General features: G+C 45.5%; 1 protein-coding gene across 5 annotated transcripts in view; it reads right to left on the bottom strand.

The window, feature by feature from the left end:
- The window catches only part of LOC134944673 (dynein axonemal heavy chain 11-like), a 697,358-nt gene that overhangs the window by 106,597 nt on the left and 570,823 nt on the right, over nucleotides 1–19,938 (bottom strand). For all 5 annotated transcript variants that reach the window (XM_063933444.1, XM_063933440.1, XM_063933442.1 and 2 more), the window contains 2 exons: nucleotides 4,437–4,559; nucleotides 2,636–2,829 (listed from right to left, as the gene is read on the bottom strand). In XM_063933444.1, coding sequence (XP_063789514.1) covers nucleotides 2,636–2,829; nucleotides 4,437–4,559 — 317 coding nt within the window. The remainder of the gene's footprint in view (nucleotides 1–2,635; nucleotides 2,830–4,436; nucleotides 4,560–19,938) is intronic.

The following is a 19,938-nucleotide window of genomic DNA, read 5'->3' as shown; positions in this document are numbered from 1 at the left end:
CCGGCTCCTTCCAAAAGTGCACAGCAGAGGGGGGTGGGGGGGGATGGGGGTACCTGGCACTGGGGGGGGGGGCATATTTGGCACTGGGGGTATATGTATACCTGGCACTGGGGGGCAAATTTGGCACTGGGTGGGCATATTTGGGACTGGGGGGATATCTGTACCTGGCACTGGGGGGCATATTTGGCACTGGGGGCAGTATCACTGGACTTATACACCAGTACCCCTGGAATTATGTGGCAGTATCACTGGATTTATACGGCAGTACCGCTGGTCATATATGGCAGTATCACTGTACTGGATTTATACACCAGTGCCACTGGATTTATACGGCAGTACCACTGGACATATACGGCAGTATCACTGGAATTATATGGCAGTACCACTGGACATACACGGCAGTATCACTGGATTTATACGGCAGTACCACTGGACTGGATTTATATGCCAGTACCACTGGATTTATACCGCAGTACCACTGGACATATACGGCAGTATCACTGGATTTATATGGCAGTACCACTGGACATATACGGCAGTATCACTGGACTGGATTTATACACCAGTACCACTGGATTTATACGGCAGTACCACTGGACATATACGACAGTACCACTGGACATATACGGCAGTATCGCTGGATTTATACGGCAGTACTGCTGGACATATACGGCAGTATCACTGGATTTATACGCTAGTACCACTGGAATTATACGGCACTCTCACTGGAACTATACGGCAGTACCACTGGAATTATAAGGCAGTATCACTGGATTTATACGCCAGTACCACTGGAATTATACGGCAGTATCACTGGAATTATATGGCAGCACCACTGGACTGGATTTGTACAGTAGTATCACTGGAATTATACGGCAGTATCACTGGATTTTTACGGCAGTACCACTGGATTTATACGGCAGTTCAACTGGACTGGATTTATACGGCAGTATCACTGGATTTATACGCAAGTACCACTGGAATTATACGGCAGTACCACTGGACTGGATTTATACGGCAGTATCACTGGATATATATGCCAGTACCACTGGAATTATACGGCAGTATCACTGGAATTATACGGCAGTACCACTGGAATTCTACGGCAGTATCACTGGACTGGATTTATACGGCAGTATCACTGGATTTATATGGCAGTATCACTGGATTTATACGGCAGTACCGCTGGACATATACGCCAGTATCACTGGACTTATACGGCAGTACCACTGGACATATACGGCAGTACCACTGGACTGGATTTATACACCAGTGCCACTGGATTTATACGGCAGTACCGCTGGACATATACAGCAGTATCACTGGACTTATATGGAGTACCACTGGACTTATACAGCAGCACAGGGACACCACCACTGGAATGATGTAGGACAACAAAGCACCACTGCAATGGACTGGACAGCAACACTGGACCTATGGCAGCAGAGGACACCACCACTGTGACTGATGCAGCACAAGACACCACCACTGGACTGATGCAGCACAACACAGCACCACTGGACTGGACGTATACAGCAGCACTGGACATATGGCAGCAGAGGACACAGCCACTGTGACTGTACTGATGCAGCACAAGACACTACACTGGACTGAGCAGCACAAGACAGCACTGGAATCGCCACCCCACTTTCCCTCCCACACAGACACTAAGGACAGTGACACATCCTCTCTTTACACTCTCCCGGACTGGAGTGAAAATGGCGGCGACGCATCGCTCCTTATATGGAAACCAAAACCCGTGAGAATCCGACAGCAGGATGATGACGTTTTGCCTCATTTTGGTTTCCGAGTCAGGCAGGAAAACCCGAGCCGGGCTCGGATCCGGACTTAGGTGGTGAAGTTGGGGGGGATTCGGTTTTCAGGGAACCAAACCCGCTCATCTCTACTTTCAAGTGCACAAATGGACTGAGTTGTGTGTAAGGGTACCTTATGTACACATGACATAAACTAAGGGGGTCATTCCGAGTTGATCGCTCGCTAGCTACTTTTTGCAGCGCTGCGATCAGATAGTCGCCGACTATAGGGGAGTGTATTTTAGCTTTGCAAGTGTGCCAACGCATGTGCAGCCGAGCTCTGCAAAAACATTTTGTGCAGTTTCTGAGTAGGTCTGAACTTACTCAGCCCTTGCGATCACTTCAGCCTGTCCGGTCCCGGAATTGACGTCAGACACCCGCCCTGCAAACGCTTGGACACGCCTGCGTTTTTCCAAACACTACCAGAAAACGGGCAGTTGACACCCATAAACGCCTTCTTCCTGTCAATCTCCTTGCAATCGGCTGTGCGAATGGATTCTTCGTTAAATCCATCGCTCAGCAACAATACGCTTTGTAGCCGTACGACGCACCTGCGCATTGCGGTGCATACGCATGCGCAGAAGTGACCTGATCGCTGTGCTGCGAAAAACGTCAGCATGCGATCAGGTCGGAATGACCCCCTAGGTGCATATGCTACTAGTACTGTGATGGACATATGTTGCGATACTTCCTCTCTGATACAACATCAAATTATACTGTATTACTGATTAAGAATACCCCAAGAATACCCCAAATTTCCCTAAATGTAGCTCAAAGCAGTAACTTGACAACATGAACTAGTTACTAGTCTATAAATATACCTGATAGCGTAAGTCATCCGGTCAGGCCTCAGTGCGCGCATCATAATCATTTTCTGTAGGGAGCTCTTGTTCTTCCAATCTTGAGGAAGACGTTCTCTTTCTGGACATTCAGATTCAATCACCCTTTTCCAGCGCATAGGAGAACCTTCAATGTCTCTGTCTAGTCCTCGGAATTCATCCATAAAGCTCATTGTCTATACAATAAAAATAGAAAGGTTGGATATCTCCTGGATGTGATCTACAGTAGCAACATCTATTGGAGAGACTCTTTTATATATTCTATATCAGTGGTTCCCAAACTGAGTGCACCAAAGGTTGGTGGTCCAGGACCAAACTCTATTTTTTACAGTTCATGTGATAGGCAAATCCAGAGTTGGTGTCAGCCAATCATAAAACATATGGACAAACTGAAGCGCAACAATGTCCACACGAGATAACTGTATATAAGGATGACATATAGGTATAATTTACTAAATGTAATCATTTTTGATACGTTTCTCAATAAGAAACTTTTGGCACTAGCTAGGGGTGCTGCGAAAAAATGCTAATACTCTAAGGCGCCATGATTCAAGAAAGTTTGGGAACCATTGTTCTATATTATTAAAGAGTTTGCCAAGTTTTTCATTGGTATTACATTTCCTTGGGCATAAGCAGAAGAGGCAGCATTGTAAGGCCACAATCAGACTTGGAGACATTGGTTTAGTTTTATACACACGAATCTTCTCTTATATATTCTGTATTCTTATTATATAATATAGTCTGTGCCACATCTGCACTTGTCTATTCAGGGGCGTATCAAGAACTGGGGGAGCCATGTGCAGCGGGGTTCACCCAATATCAGAGAGCACCTCGATCTCCCCTGCCGATACCTGATGAGACATACCTCCCATGCGGTGCGCAGCTCCCTAGACTTCCCCCGTGATACCATCTGTCCGGTGATATATTCGGACAATGGGGCATGCATGGAACAGAGCAAAGACTTTGCTAGCCTCTGTGTGGCATCATCTTTTTTAATGCATCATTAAAAAAATGGGGCTGCAGGAGAAGCATAGGGAGCCGGAGCATGGGAGGCACAGTAGTTGGTCCTAGGTGCAGAGTGCGCAGTGCCGGGACTCCCAGTGCACAGGGCATCCGAGATGGGAGAAAGGTGTTTGTGAATACTACTTACCCAGGTCTGGCCCTGATGGAGGGGCAGGGCGGGGGGCCATGTCCACCGCCACTCCCTGGCCGTCCACACCCCCTCTACCTGGAGCTCTTTTACTCAGCCCAGCACATGTTTCTGTGAGCTAGGCTGCAGTGAGGAAAGAGAGGCTGCTGCTGGTGCCCGTGCAGGCAGGGCGCGGGGGAGAGTGGTGCAATCACACTGTCCCCCCCCCCCCCCTCCCCTTGATTTGCCCCTCACTGTGGAGCTTACAGCCCCTCTGCTCGTTTGGAACACTACAATAACTTTTTTTTCTTTCAATGGGGGCGTGGCCATGCCTCTCACGATTAGGCCATGCCCCAAATATGTTATCGGGGCCTGGTAGAACTGTCAGCAGCACTGGCAGTGCACTCACTGAACCCATTAAAGATACGCCCATGTGTCTATTGCCACCATAGCCGATACTCTCTCTTCATGTTGTGATGGTGTTGGGCACCAAAACACTTTAGTAAAATACCGCTCATCTGAATCATGTTAGAGGCATGTTTGTAACTAAATGATGGTTTATTAACCCTGCAATATTCCCATGAGAATCCCAGAATCTCTTTTCCACGGAACACTTGCATTGTGAGGACCTCCAGTGACCTTCAATGAACCTACCTTAATAGCGCTCCATGCTGAATTTGATAGAAAGTCCAATGGACTATTATAAATGTGGTCAATGTTAAAGCGAAGTAAAAAATCAAGTTCCTGAGCAGATATTTCTTTATTCATGATCAAAAGCTGAAAGAGTAAAATAAAGTATAGTTAGATATGTAACGTGTAAGGCCTGTCACATTACTGACGTGATTGAATGCATTAGAGAGCATCTCTTCTAAAATATGAGATCAGCTGGAGGGCGAGCAAAGAGTTTGTGAGCCAGGACAGTAGCGGTCACATAGATGAGATGTGAGGATGTAATGTATTCTCTATAGAAACTGCATACCTCCCAACATGACCCTCTCCAAGAGGGACACAATGCTCTGCTCCTGGACTTCCCTCTTAATGTATGATTGCCATCACCTGTGCTGTAACACCTTACTTATCCATTAACCTGCTCAAAACAGGTGATAGCAATAACAAATTAAGAGAAAAGTCCAGGAGCAGAGCATTTTGTCCCTCCTGGAGAGGGTCATGTGGGGAGATATGAAACTGCTTCAATACATGACACAAAACATTACTTTAGGTTGTAGCGTATGTTTAGATGGGGGTGGAATTAACCCACAAGCTTCATATTTAACAAGAGACATGCTATTCATCTAATCCTCACTTCCATCTAACTCTAAGAACTGCAAATCTTTTTCCAGCTTCTTTTGGGCTGAACTGAGAGAACTGATTACACACAAACCATAAATGCCAATGAGATGCCACCTTCTATGGCTCTCCGCTGTCTATAAACCTGTATCGCCAGTGTGTGTGCAACCTACAGTACTTGCTCACTGCTGCAACAATATTCAGCTACATTGAAGTCCTCTAAGATTACGTAGACTCAGACTTCAGCAGTAAGGGGGTGATTGTGAGTTGGTTGCATCTACAGCAGCTTTTCCGATCGGTCTTGGCAACCTTCTTACTACATTATGCTAACGTAAGTATATGCCCGTGTATGCTGAGGATCATTTTGCTTCCCTACGTGGAAGGTCGTGCCGCCCTCGGTTAGCAGCAGCCATTATTAGTATGCCCAAGACATTTCATGACACTCCAACAAGACGGATCAGTTCCATTAAATCTCACTGAAATAGTGATCAGTGATCCGTTGATGGATAGATGAAGCCAGCTACTCTTTCCATCTCAGTCAGCGTGCGTGAGCACAGTGCGGCACATGCACAGTCTGTGATCGCTTTCTGCAACGCAACCACAGTTCGCAGACTTCGGCAGCAACTGTCCGCATTTGTACTAGTCCAACTCCATGTTCCCGGAAATAGGGTTTAAAAAGTCAAGAAGGCCAATCACAATAATATTGAGGGTAATCACTGACCCGCGTTGTACATGTTTGGTTTTTGACAGATGCATGTCATACAGTGTTTATGTAGATCGGTATATATTTTACTAATAGGAACGAGAAATGAATGGAACACACATTAGAAATTAGTTATTGTTTCCATTTTAAATATGTCCGGTTGGTCGGCATTGAAAAATATGAACAGTTTCAGACTTAAGACGAATGTCAGTAGTGTTTGTGTATGGTAAAAAAGTCACCAGAATTGTTGTGTGTAGTATGTTGGCTGTCATGAATTCATAATACCGGAAGAAATTAAGTGTTTTGTTTCATATGGATAATAAAATGAGATTTTTTTGTTATGGCAACTTTGCTCATGCTGTCACGATTTCTGAGTCTTCCAATATCTCACAGTCAGGGTCGGATTGGTCTACAGGGGTGCGGGGAAGTCACCGGTGGAACCCAGTGCCCATGGAATCCACCCCATCCTCTAATGTCAAATTCCAGACTGTACACTCGTATTACACACACTAGGGCAGCTGTATTAAGCCTGGAGAAGGCATAAAGAAGTGATAAAGCGGTGATAAGTGCAAGGTGGTAACGCACCAGCCAATCAGCTCATAACTATCAATTTTAAGCCTGGAGAAGGCATAATGAAGTGACAAAGCAGTGATAATTACTAGAGATGAGCGGGTTCGGTTCCTCTGAATCCGAACCCGCCCGAACTTCAGGTTTTTTACACGGGTCCGAGCAGGCTCGGATCTTCCCGCCTTGCTCGGCTAACCCGAGCGCGCCCGAACGTCATCATCACGCTGTCGGATTCTCGCGAGGCTCGGATTCTATCGCGAGACTCGGATTCTATATAAGGAGCCGCGCGTCGCCGCCATTTTCACACGTGCATTGAGAGTCATAGGGAGAGGACGTGGCTGGCGTCCTCTCCGTTTAGAGAAGAGAGAGACACAGTATTTTGGGGAGCATTATTAGGAGGAGTACTACTATACTGTATACTACTATACTACTTGCTGAAGTGATATTTATACTAGATTAGATAATAGATAGTGTGACTGTAAGTGTATTATCTGACTTGTGGGGGAGACACTGACAGTGGGGAGCAGTTAGAGTCTGAGAGCAGGACTCAGGAGTACATATAACGTACAGTGCACACTTTTGCTGCCAGAGTCAGTGCCACACTGCCATTGTTGTGACCACACTGACCACCAGTATAATAATATATTTTGTGATTGTCTGCTTAGGCCTCGGAGTACTAGTTGCAAGATGCAACGTGACCTGAAGTGACCACCAGTTTTTTTTTTTAAAGTATAACATTTTTATTAAAACATTGCTTCACTGTTACAAATTCGATTGCATTGACATTGAGTAAATACATGTGAGTAGTGTCATAATATGATAAGAGAACATTAAAAGTTCATTAGCGGATCTTCTTTTATACATTACACAATCTCAAGAAGTTTTTTTTTTCTACAATCTCAAGAACATCATGTGAAAGAAATGCATATTAAGAGTTTGCGTTATAGACCTGCCATTCTAAACAAAGTAGAGATATGAGGAGGCTGAGGCCCCGCGACACCCCCAACCCCTAATCCATCAGTAATATGGGAGGGTCACCAACTGCCATTCTTGTTTCAAACCATTCAGTGTGTTTTAGTGAGGTTTGAATTCTGGTTTGGAAATCTATCGGAAGAGTAGCTACATAGCTTTCCCAGGATTCAAAAAATTGCTCTACTAGCTTGTCTTTTTGCAAAGATGTTTCTATCCAGTGCATCTGAAATATATGATGCAACTTTCCTTTGAATAATGACAGAGTAGGAGGATTCTTGTCTATCCAAGATTGTAGGATTGCTTTACGTGCCGCTGCACTAATTGCCAACAATAATCGTCTACCCCCCTTCGTCACTCTCTGCCCAGCCGGAATTATTCCAAACAGTGCCCACTCTGCTGTAAAAGGGATAAAGTTTACCAGGTGCTCCATAGCATATTGGCGTATTAGGAGCCAAAAGCGACGAAGAAGTGGGCACGACCAGAAACAATGCAATAGGTCTGCTTTGGGGGCACAACATTTCAGACAATTGTCCGAATCCGTCATACCCGCCTTATGTTGTTTATAAGGGCAGAAGTAAGCTCTGTGGGTTATATTATAAAACATCTCTTGGTATTGTGCTGAAGGCAAAAGTTTGCAGGAGTGTAGCAAGTTTTTTAGTAGTATGTCACATGTCAGGTTAGGAAAATCTAATATCCATTTGTGCATTCCCGAGCTCGAGTGAGAATAATCCAGCTGAGTGCTTAAACGTTTATAGTGAAGTGAGAGGGCTCTCTTCGTTGCTGGGGGTGTGCGCAGTAGGGCATCTAGTGTGTTATTCAAGTCCTCCTTTGACAGTGTCCTAAGAACCGAGCAGGTATAATGTTGCAACTGGAGAAAGGCCAATGGATAATCTCGTAGGAATGGGAACTTTTCCCGCGCTTGAGCAAACGTGAGAGGTTCTCCTGTGTCCGTGTTGACTAATTGTCCTATGTCTTGCAGACCCTCTTCGTGGAACATCCTAAAGGGGAACCCCGCCTCCCCATGCTGGAAATCAGGATTACCCAGAAACCGCAGAAACAAGGAGTTATGTCTCCCTAAGTTTCCGGATCTTCTCAAGGAGTGCCAAAGGCGATAAACCGACCATAGAAGGGGATTATCTTGTAGATCCCTATCACAATTCCCCTCCAGGCAATGGAGGAAGTTTGTTAAGTTTTTAGATTTTAGGAACTGTGTCTCAAGCTGTGTATTTGCATATGTGTCTGTGTCGTTTAACCAGTCTCTCAAAAACCTCAATAAAGATGCATGATTATAAAGTAAAATGTTGGGGAAGTTAATTCCGCCGTTAGATTTTGGTTGTTGTAACTTATGCATAGCAATACGAGCTCTTTTGCCTTTCCAAATAAACTGTCGGAACAATTTAGTTATGTGGGATAGGTCTGATCTACTAAGCAATATTGGGAGGGACTGTAAGATGTATAATAATCGTGGAAATGTACACATTTTTATCAAGGCAGCTCTCCCTAAATATGAAAGCATTAAATGGTTCCAACTTTCAAGTTCCTTCGTGATAAGAGTTATTGTCGTCTTAACATTCAGCCTATATAATTCCGAAGGATATTTCGGAAGGTTAATGCCTAGATATGTTATGGAGATGTTAGCCCATTTTATAGGGATCCGTTTTCCCCATCCCGGGCACCTTACCCCATTTTTCAAACATAGCCCTATGGATTTTGATAGATTAACCTGGTAGCCTGAAATTTGTCCAAAGTTGTCTAGTAAGGCTAAAATATTCTGTAAGGAATCCCTAGGGTTCCCAATATAAACCAATACATCATCCGCGAATGCCGACAGTTTAATTTCTTTATCCCCAATTGGAATACCTTGATAGGTCATAGAGTTCTGTAGTATTCGGAACAGGGGGTCTATTGATAAGTTAAATAAAAGGGGTGACAGGGGGCACCCCTGTCTTGTACCTCTTTGCATTGAAATCCTTGGACCCCGTTTGCCGTTAACCAGCAAAGAGGTCGTTGGAGCGGCATAGAGATATCTAATAATATTTACAAAATTCTCTGTAAACCCTCTGTAATGTAACACGGTAAACAGGTGATGCCATGACACAGTGTCGAAGGCCTTGTGTGTGTCCAGGCTTAAGAGCATGTAGTCCGAATCAGGGGCATTTCTAGATGCCACCGTCGCCGCAATGGCCGTACGAATTGCCTTGACTGATTGGCGGCCACGTACAAAACCATATTGGTGTTCTGTCAGCAAATCCGGTAGGATTATTTGCAATCTATTTGCTATGATCTTTGTGAAAATTTTGAAATCAGAGTTCAAAAGGGAAATGGGTCTATAGGAATCCGCTAACATTGGATCTTTGTCTGGTTTAAGAATAAGGGTAGTGTATGCCTGAGAGAATGTCGGATACACTGGGTGTTCCTTATAGATTTTGTTATATAGTTCCAATAGTGCCGGCATGAGTTCTTGCTGCAGTAGTTTGTAATAAGACCCAGTAAACCCATCTGGTCCCGGTGATTTGTTTGGTTGTAGTGTCTTTATAACCGTTTTAATTTCGTCTTCCCGAATGTCTCCCTCTAATGCTTCTTTCTGTTCTGAGCTAAGTGTCGGTAACTGTGCCTGAGCCAGCAAAGCCCTCTGCAGTTCCTCCCGTGGGGCGATAGGACTATATAATTCAGTGTAAAAGTCACTGAGGTGTGCCAGGATATCAGGAGTTTTAGTGTGGGTTACATTCCGAGTGTTATCTTTTAGGGCCGTAATAAAGGAGCGTTTCCTCCTAGCTTTTGACATAGTGGCCAGCAACTTTCCAGTTCTATTTCCCCATTTATAATAGTGAAACTTAGTAAAGTCTAGACGCTGTTGTGCCTGGGCTGTTAAGAAAGCATCCAATAATTTTCTATCCCGTAGATATATCTCTAAGAGAGTCTCAGAAGGGTTAGTTTTGTAGGTGGTAAAGCTGTGGGACATAGATGCATACAATGCATGATACTGTTTGGAACTTTCTTTCCTTTTTTTCGCCACGTAGCCTATTATATGACCTCGTAGCACCGCCTTTGACGTCTCCCAGAACAGCACAGAGTTGTCCCAGTGCTCTATATTATCATCCACAAAATTATTCCAAGAGTACAAGAGAAATTTCCTGAATTCATCTGAAGTGGACAAATAGTCGGGGAAACGCCAAATGCAGTCCACATCTGCTCGAGAACCAGCATACATTTCCAACCTCACCGGCGCATGATCCGAGATGACTATGTCATCCAAAGCAGTGCCTTTGATCTGATTTAAAAAATGGTCTGCCAGGTGAATATAGTCTATCCTTGACAGTGAACCGTGTACTCTGGATAAATGGCTATAGGATCTGTCTGTCTGATGTAACAGTCGCCACGGATCACTCAAGTGTAGAGCCTCCCTCATCTCCCGTATGTATTGCCAGCATGGGGAGGATGGTCTCGAGATGGGAGATGACTTATCCAACACAGGATCATCTACTGCATTAAAATCCCCACCCACCACTAGGGTAAAGTTAACCCTGCTAGCCAAGACCTGAGTGAGATGTCGTAGAAATTCTCCAGTTGCAACATTGGGTGCGTATAGGTTTACTAGTGTAAATTTGTTGCCCTCGATTAGTGTGTCTAGTATTAAGTAGCGGCCCTCAGGATCCTCTATGGAGTGTAGGATTTCATATCTTAGATGTTTGTGAAATACAATCGCCACCCCTCTGGATTTAGAAGAATAAGAGGCCTGTACACACTCCGCTATCCACGGGGCACGTAGCGTACATCCATCCCCCAATCTCCAATGTGTCTCCTGTAAGAAGGCTATAGAGGGGCGTTTCCTACAGAGGTGAGTAAGGATCTTTTTTCTTTTAATTGGGGTATTCAATCCTCCCACGTTCCAGGATAATATGGAACAATGAGAGCTATCCCTAGCATTAGGGATGTTAGATGTGTCATCCACCATTGGTAGCAAGTGGGGTAGAAAGATTGCTACGATCCAACCATCCTCCCGCTGTTGCAAGAAGAGGAAAAGAAAAACACCTCCCCACTCCCAAGGGGGGCATCGGGTAGCTCGAAGTGTCAGGGGGCACGGGTCCCAGCCTCCCCCCCTCCACCTCATATCTTTGAGTCATTAGTACAGAAAAAAAGACAGGTCAGCACAATTCTGCAATGAAAGTGAAGCAATGCATCAACTTTTTTTGTATAAACATCTGAAACTGGGTCAACCAACAGGCCCAGGTTAAACCACTGAGGATCCCCAACTCCATTGGAGGGGATGCTCCGGTTCGTCAATAACTTTAATACAAGTGAGAAAAACTGTGTCAACATATCTAGGACGTGACAAATAGCAACAAATTAGAGTGATAATGAAACGTAAAAACGAGTTAGAAAGCGTAAACATTCAAGGTCATATATTAAGATTTAGTTGTATGATAAGAATCAAGAATAGGGGTCTGAGGATTCATTAGGAAACCTCTCCGGGGCCCCTTTAGGGGGATATTAGGTCCCAATATACCCAGACCTCCATCAAGTAGTAACATATCCATATTATTATGGAAAGCCCATATAATCAGTTGTCCACACTAGCGTCAGAACGAGCTGGAGAGGGCGGGCCATCTCTGAAGAAGTGTGACTTCGCTTGTTGGGGGTCAGTGAACAGCCGAGTACGGCCGTCTTCAATAACCCTTAGTTTAGCTGGGTATAGTAAAGCGAATTTAATCTTTTTGTTCACTAAGAATTTGCAAACCTCCGAGAAGGCCTTGCGTTTTTGAGAGACCAGGGCTGAAAAGTCTTGGAACACTAAGATTTTTTTGCCTTCCACCCTAAGTTCAGAGGTCGCGCGATATGCCTGCAACAGTCGTTCCTTGTCCCTATAGTCGAGGAATTTAGCAATAGTCGGTCTGGGTTGTGTACCCCTGTCTCTGCGTTGTGCACCTAATCTGTGTGCTCTCTCCACCGGTATCGGAGGGTCCGTATCTGGAAACCCCAGCGCCACCGGGACGAGAGTGCTGATATAAGCCTGCAACTGTGCATCTGATACCGACTCAGGAATGCCTATAAAACGTAGGTTACATCTTCTATTTCTATTCTCTAAATCATCAAGCTTTTCCGTCAGAACGTATATAGCCTGAGATCTAGTGGCAAGTTCCTGTTGCAGAGCATGCATTGAGTCCTCTGTGTCACTGGTTCTCTGTTCCAGAGTGTCAATTCTAGCTGTGTTTGCTTCTATCTTAGCCAAAGAAGTGTCCAGTCTAGCATGTAAGTCTTCAAATTTTTTATCTATAAGGGGCATTAGCATATTAATAACCTCCTTAGCATTCTCAGCTGGTGATGGAAAGGTAATATTGTGGGGGTATGACTGAGAAATACTGTCCTCCCCCCCAGATACTGGAGAGGGAGGTGTAGGCATATGGGATGCATTTCCCTTCTGGGCATTTTGGCGTTTATAGGTTGATTTCGCATTAGACGCAGGCATGTCTGTTGATTTTTGATGTTTTTCTAGAAATTTGTCCATAACACTATGGGCCAAAACAAAGAAAAGTTGTAGGGCTATCCCACACTCACTGGTAGGCGGGGGAGCCCAGAGTAATGGGCTATAGTCTTATCAAAGTGTGCAGATTAGACCTTGTTAATTTACTCCACTACCTACATTTCACCTGAAGAAACAAATTAGCATTGAGCGGTATCTTCCTAGAAATGCATAGTAGAAAAGGAATCGCAACTTAATACATCAACAATTGTGGCACAATAAGATAAGAGTCATGTGAATACAAAACTGGAATATTGATAATTAGAAAGAAGAAATGAAAGGTGATATGTAAAATTCACAATCTGACCACAGGGTGGCAGCTGCAGTATCAATATAGAAAAATCTTATTTCCAAATAAGAAACACATGGACCTTTAGGTATAAATAAAATCACCCTGGGTAAAGGGCGTGCCGGGGTATGTGATTGAGAAAGCAGGAGTCCTCATATAAACAGTCTGTATAAAGTCCACGGACAGCTACAGTGCCGTTCTCTAAAAGCAGAGTGGAAATAGTTCAGGGGTAATTTCCTTAGTCTGGCTGCAACCAGCCAACCCACCTCCTCAAACCCCCTCAAACGTGACACACAGATATATGTAAATATGCGCAGACGTCCCGTTATATTCAAGTACAGTTGCCCAGAAAGGTGTTAGGAGGGAAGTAGCAGCAAAACAGAGGGGGAAATAAAATGGGTAGGGAGGAAGGGTGATGAGGGGGTAGGAGACACACTGGGGGAGAATGAATTTAAGAGAAAGGGATAGAATGGATATCAGAGACTGTTAGTAGAGGAAGAAGAAGGAGGGGGTTGACACACAGTGTTAGTACCTGGGGGAGAGAGTGTAAGCCGTCTTGTGCAGGCAAACAGCAGCTGTGTCGAAGTTACAGCAGAGGCTGCAGGACTCCCCGAATCAAGGTCACCGTCTCAGCAGCAGAGCCGATGTTATGAGAGTCAGCAGATTCCTCAAGGTCTACGGTATGCACCGCGAGGTGTATCAGGTTTGGAGAGCGAAGCGGTGCCGTAATGTATCGGGTCCTCCTCTCCGCGAACAGGCAGACGGGCGTTTAGGCAGTGCAGTGGCCGGAGAGTCCAGGCCAGGGTGTCCTCCCCCGCTGTAACCGCGCGTGGTCCGGCAGTAGCAGGTCTCCACAGCTGTGATTATAGTAGAGCGGGTAACTGGAGGTAGTTCGCACCCCGTCTCAGCAGTCCACAACGAGGGTCACAGGTAAGGACTGAAGCGTGTCCAAGCAGTCACACAGACACTGCGGGGGTCGTATCGTATCGGGTCCCCCGCTCAACATGTGGGCAGACGAGCGCCTAGGCAGCGCAGCAGCCGGGGAGGTGCAGCCCCGTCCCGCTCGACTCTCGGCCGTCACATACAGTCCGGGGTAGAGTGTCCTCCTTCGAGCCGGGGAGGTGGAACAGAGCGGGCGTCGAGCCGGGGTGTTGGAGTCCGTAGAAGCCTGGAGGCAGCCCGCACCCCGCTCCAGCAGCCCGCAGCAGGGGTCACAGGATAGGGCCGGTGATAATCCGAGTAGTCACAACCCCGCAGTGGTAAGGATCTCCGTAGCCCCACACCGATGGGAGCAGGCACAGGGTCCAGGAGCGATGAACTGCAAGTGAATGGCAGCGGCACCCCCCCAGCAGCAGCGGCCCACAGTGAGGGTTATAAGCAGAGACCAATTCGCGCCAACGCCATGTTGGCGGTCATGCTGACCATCAAATCCGATGGCCTGACTCCGGGGTAATCCACCACCTTCCTCCACAATATAGATATCCCTGCAGTCAGGGAAGTTCCAGCAGCAAGGGGATGCAGTTTTTATGGAAGTTGGATCCACCAAAAAGGAGGATTCAGAGGGATTCTCTCTGTAGTGTAGAGGAGCTATGTTAAAAAGCGGCCATACTAGCTGGCCACGCCCCCGGAAGTCAAGTGACCACCAGTTTAATAATCAATCACCACCAGTTTAATATATATATATATATAATTGTATATAATATATATATATATATAATATTGTATACCACCTACCCGTGGTTTTTTTTTTTTTCATTCTTCTTTATACATACTACTATAGTAGCTTACTGTAGCAGTCTGCGGTGCTGTGCTGACCTGACAGTGTCCAGCAGGTCCGTCATCAGTCATTACATAATAAATATATATAGTACCTGTCCGGCTGCAGTACTAGTGATATTATATTGATTTCATCTCATTATCAATAATTTATCATCCAGTCTAGACTCTATATTAGCAGCAGACACAGTACGTTAGTCCACGGCTGTAGCTACCTCTGTGTCGGCACTCGGCAGTCCATCCATAATTGTATACCACCTACCCGTGTTTTTTTTTTTTTTTTTCTTCTTTGTACATACTACTATAGAGTATAGTAGCTTACTGTAGCAGTCTGCGGTGCTGCTGAGCTGACAGTGTCCAGCAGGTCCGTCATCAGTCATCATTACCTAATAAATATATTATCTACCTGTCCGGCTGCAGTACTAGTGATATTATATATACATACATATATATATTGATTTCATCTCATTATCAATCATCCAGTCTATATTAGCAGCAGACACAGTACGTTAGTCCACGGCTGTAGCTACCTCTGTGTCGGCACTCGGCAGTCCATCCATAATTGTATACCACCTACCCGTGGTTTTTTTTTTCTTTCTTCTTTGTACATACTACTATAGTATAGTAGCTTACTGTAGCAGTCTGCGGTGCTGCTGAGCTGACAGTGTCCAGCAGGTCCGTCATCAGTCATCATTACCTAATAAATATATTATCTACCTGTCCGGCTGCAGTACTAGTGATATTATATATACATACATATATATATATTGATTTCATCTCATTATCAATCATCCAGTCTATATTAGCAGCAGACACAGTACGTTAGTCCACGGCTGTAGCTACCTCTGTGTCGGCACTCGGCAGTCCATCCATAATTGTATACCACCTACCCGTGGTTTTTTTTTTTCCTTTCTTCTTTGTACATACTACTATAGTATAGTAGCTTACTGTAGCAGTCTGCGGTGCTGCTGAGCTGACAGTGTCCAGCAGGTCCGTCATCAGTCATCATTACCTAATAAATATATTATCTACCTGTCCGGCTGCAGTACTAGTGATATTATATATACATACATATATATATATTGATTTAATCTCATTATCATCCAGTCTATATTAGCAGCAGACACAGTACGGTAGTCCACGGCTGTAGCTACCTCTGTGTCGGCACTCGGCAGTCCATCCATAATTGTATACCACCTACCCGTGGTTTTTTTTTCTTTCTTCTTTGTACATACTACTATAGAGTATAGTAGCTTACTGTAGCAGTCTGCGGTGCTGCTGAGCTGACAGTGTCCAGCAGGTCCGTCATCAGTCATCATTACCTAATAAATATATTATCTACCTGTCCGGCTGCAGTACTAGTGATATTATATATACATACATATATATATTGATTTCATCTCATTATCAATCATCCAGTCTATATTAGCAGCAGACACAGTACGTTAGTCCACGGCTGTAGCTACCTCTGTGTCGGCAGTCCATCCATAATTGTATACCACCTACCCGTGGTTTTTTTTTTTCTTTCTTCTTTGTACATACTACTATAGAGTATAGTAGCTTACTGTAGCAGTCTGCGGTGCTGCTGAGCTGACAGTGTCCAGCAGGTCCGTCATCAGTCATCATTACCTAATAAATATATTATCTACCTGTCCGGCTGCAGTACTAGTGATATTATATATACATACATATATATATATTGATTTCATCTCATTATCAATCATCCAGTCTATATTAGCAGCAGACACAGTACGTTAGTCCACGGCTGTAGCTACCTCTGTGTCGGCACTTGGCAGTCCATCCATAATTGTATACCACCTACCCGTGTTTTTTTTTTTCTTTCTTCTTTGTACATACTACTATAGTATAGTAGCTTACTGTAGCAGTCTGCGGTGCTGCTGAGCTGACAGTGTCCAGCAGGTCCGTCATCAGTCATCATTACCTAATAAATATATTATCTACCTGTCCGGCTGCAGTACTAGTGATATTATATATACATACATATATATATATATTGATTTCATCTCATTATCATCCAGTCTATATTAGCAGCAGACACAGTACGGTAGTCCACGGCTGTAGCTACCTCTGTGTCGGCACTCGGCAGTCCATCCATAAGTATACTAGTATCCATCCATCTCCATTGTTTACCTGAGGTGCCTTTTAGTTGTGCCTATTAAAATATGGAGAACAAAAATGTTGAGGTTCCAAAATTAGGGAAAGATCAAGATCCACTTCCACCTCGTGCTGAAGCTGCTGCCACTAGTCATGGCCGAGACGATGAAATGCCAGCAACGTCGTCTGCCAAGGCCGATGCCCAATGTCATAGTACAGAGCATGTCAAATCCAAAACACCAAATATCAGTAAAAAAAGGACTCCAAAACCTAAAATAAAATTGTCGTCGGAGAAGCGTAAACTTGCCAATATGCCATTTACCACACGGAGTGGCAAGGAACGGCTGAGGCCCTGGCCTATGTTCATGGCTAGTGGTTCAGCTTCACATGAGGATGGAAGCACTCAGCCTCTCACTAGAAAACTGAAAAGACTCAAGCTGGCAAAAGCACCGCAAAGAACTGTGCGTTCTTCGAAATCCCAAATCCACAAGGAGAGTCCAATTGTGTCGGTTGCGATGCCTGACCTTCCCAACACTGGACGTGAAGAGCATGCGCCTTCCACCATTTGCACGCCCCCTGCAAGTGCTGGAAGGAGCACCCGCAGTCCAGTTCCTGATAGTCAGATTGAAGATGTCAGTGTTGAAGTACACCAGGATGAGGAGGATATGGGTGTTGCTGGCGCTGGGGAGGAAATTGACCAGGAGGATTCTGATGGTGAGGTGGTTTGTTTAAGTCAGGCACCCGGGGAGACACCTGTTGTCCGTGGGAGGAATAGGGCCATTGACATGCCTGGTCAAAATACAAAAAAAATCAGCTCTTCGGTGTGGAAGTATTTCACCAGAAATGCGGACAACATTTGTCAAGCCGTGTGTTGCCTTTGTCAAGCTGTAATAAGTAGGGGTAAGGACGTTAACCACCTCGGAACATCCTCCCTTATACGTCACCTGCAGCGCATTCATAATAAGTCAGTGACAAGTTCAAAAACTTTGGGTGACAGCGGAAGCAGTCCACTGACCAGTAAATCCCTTCCTCTTGTAACCAAGCTCACGCAAACCACCCCACCAACTCCCTCAGTGTCAATTTCCTCCTTACCCAGGAATGCCAATAGTCCTGCAGGCCATGTCACTGGCAATTCTGACGAGTCCTCTCCTGCCTGGGATTCCTCCGATGCATCCTTGAGTGTAATGCCTACTGCTGCTGGCGCTGCTGTTGTTGCTGCTGGGAGTCGATCGTCATCCCAGAGGGGAAGTCGTAAGCCCACTTGTACTACTTCCAGTAAGCAATTGACTGTCCAACAGTCCTTTGCGAGGAAGATGAAATATCACAGCAGTCATCCTGCTGCAAAGCGGATAACTGAGGCCTTGACAACTATGTTGGTGTTAGACGTGCGTCCGGTATCCGCCGTTAGTTCACAGGGAACTAGACAATTTATTGAGGCAGTGTGCCCCCGTTACCAAATACCATCTAGGTTCCACTTCTCTAGACAGGCGATACCGAGAATGTACACGGACGTCAGAAAAAGACTCACCAGTGTCCTAAAAAATGCAGTTGTACCCAATGTCCACTTAACCACGGACATGTGGACAAGTGGAGCAGGGCAGGGTCAGGACTATATGACTGTGACAGCCCACTGGGTAGATGTATGGACTCCCGCCGCAAGAACAGCAGTGGCGGTACCAGTAGCAGCATCTCGCAAACGCCAACTCTTTCCTAGGCAGGCTACGCTTTGTATCACCGCTTTCCAGAATACGCACACAGCTGAAAACCTCTTACGGCAACTGAGGAAGATCATCGCGGAATGGCTTACCCCAATTGGACTCTACTGTGGATTTGTGGCATCGGACAACGCCAGCAATATTGTGTGTGCATTAAATATGGGCAAATTCCAGCACGTCCCATGTTTTGCACATACCTTGAATTTGGTGGTGCAGAATTTTTTAAAAAACGACAGGGGCGTGCAAGAGATGCTGTCGGTGGCCAGAAGAATTGCGGGACACTTTCGGCATACAGGCACCACGTACAGAAGACTGGAGCACCACCAAAAACTACTGAACCTGCCCTGCCATCATCTGAAGCAAGAAGTGGTAACGAGGTGGAATTCAACCCTCTATATGCTTCAGAGGTTGGAGGAGCAGCAAAAGGCCATTCAAGCCTATACAATTGAGCACGATATAGGAGGTGGAATGCACCTGTCTCAAGCGCAGTGGAGAATGATTTCAACGTTGTGCAAGGTTCTGATGCCCTTTGAACTTGCCACACGTGAAGTCAGTTCAGACACTGCCAGCCTGAGTCAGGTCATTCCCCTCATCAGGCTTTTGCAGAAGAAGCTGGAGACATTGAAGGAGGAGCTAACACGGAGCGATTCCGCTAGGCATGTGGGACTTGTGGATGGAGCCCTTAATTCGCTTAACAAGGATTCACGGGTGGTCAATCTGTTGAAATCAGAGCACTACATTTTGGCCACCGTGCTCGATCCTAGATTTAAAGCCTACCTTGGATCTCTCTTTCCGGCAGACACAAGTCTGCTGGGGTTCAAAGACCTGCTGGTGACAAAATTGTCAAGTCAAGCGGAACGCGACCTGTCAACATCTCCTCCTTCACATTCTCCCGCAACTGGGGGTGCGAGGAAAAGGCTCAGAATTCCGAGCCCACCCGCTGGCGGTGATGCAGGGCAGTCTGGAGCGACTGCTGATACTGACATCTGGTCCGGACTGAAGGACCTGACAACGATTACGGACATGTCGTCTACTGTCACTGCATATGATTCTCTCACCATTGAAAGAATGGTGGAGGATTATATGAGTGACCGCATCCAAGTAGGCACGTCACACAGTCCGTACTTATACTGGCAGGAAAAAGAGGCAATTTGGAGGCCCTTGCACAAACTGGCTTTATTCTACCTAAGTTGCCCTCCCACAAGTGTGTA

This window comes from Pseudophryne corroboree, chromosome 7 (assembly GCF_028390025.1).
Source record: "Pseudophryne corroboree isolate aPseCor3 chromosome 7, aPseCor3.hap2, whole genome shotgun sequence".
Classification (NCBI taxonomy): Eukaryota; Metazoa; Chordata; class Amphibia; order Anura; family Myobatrachidae; genus Pseudophryne; species Pseudophryne corroboree.
The sequence above is the reverse complement of the archived record's forward strand: the minus strand, read 5'-3'. Positions and strand labels throughout refer to the sequence as shown.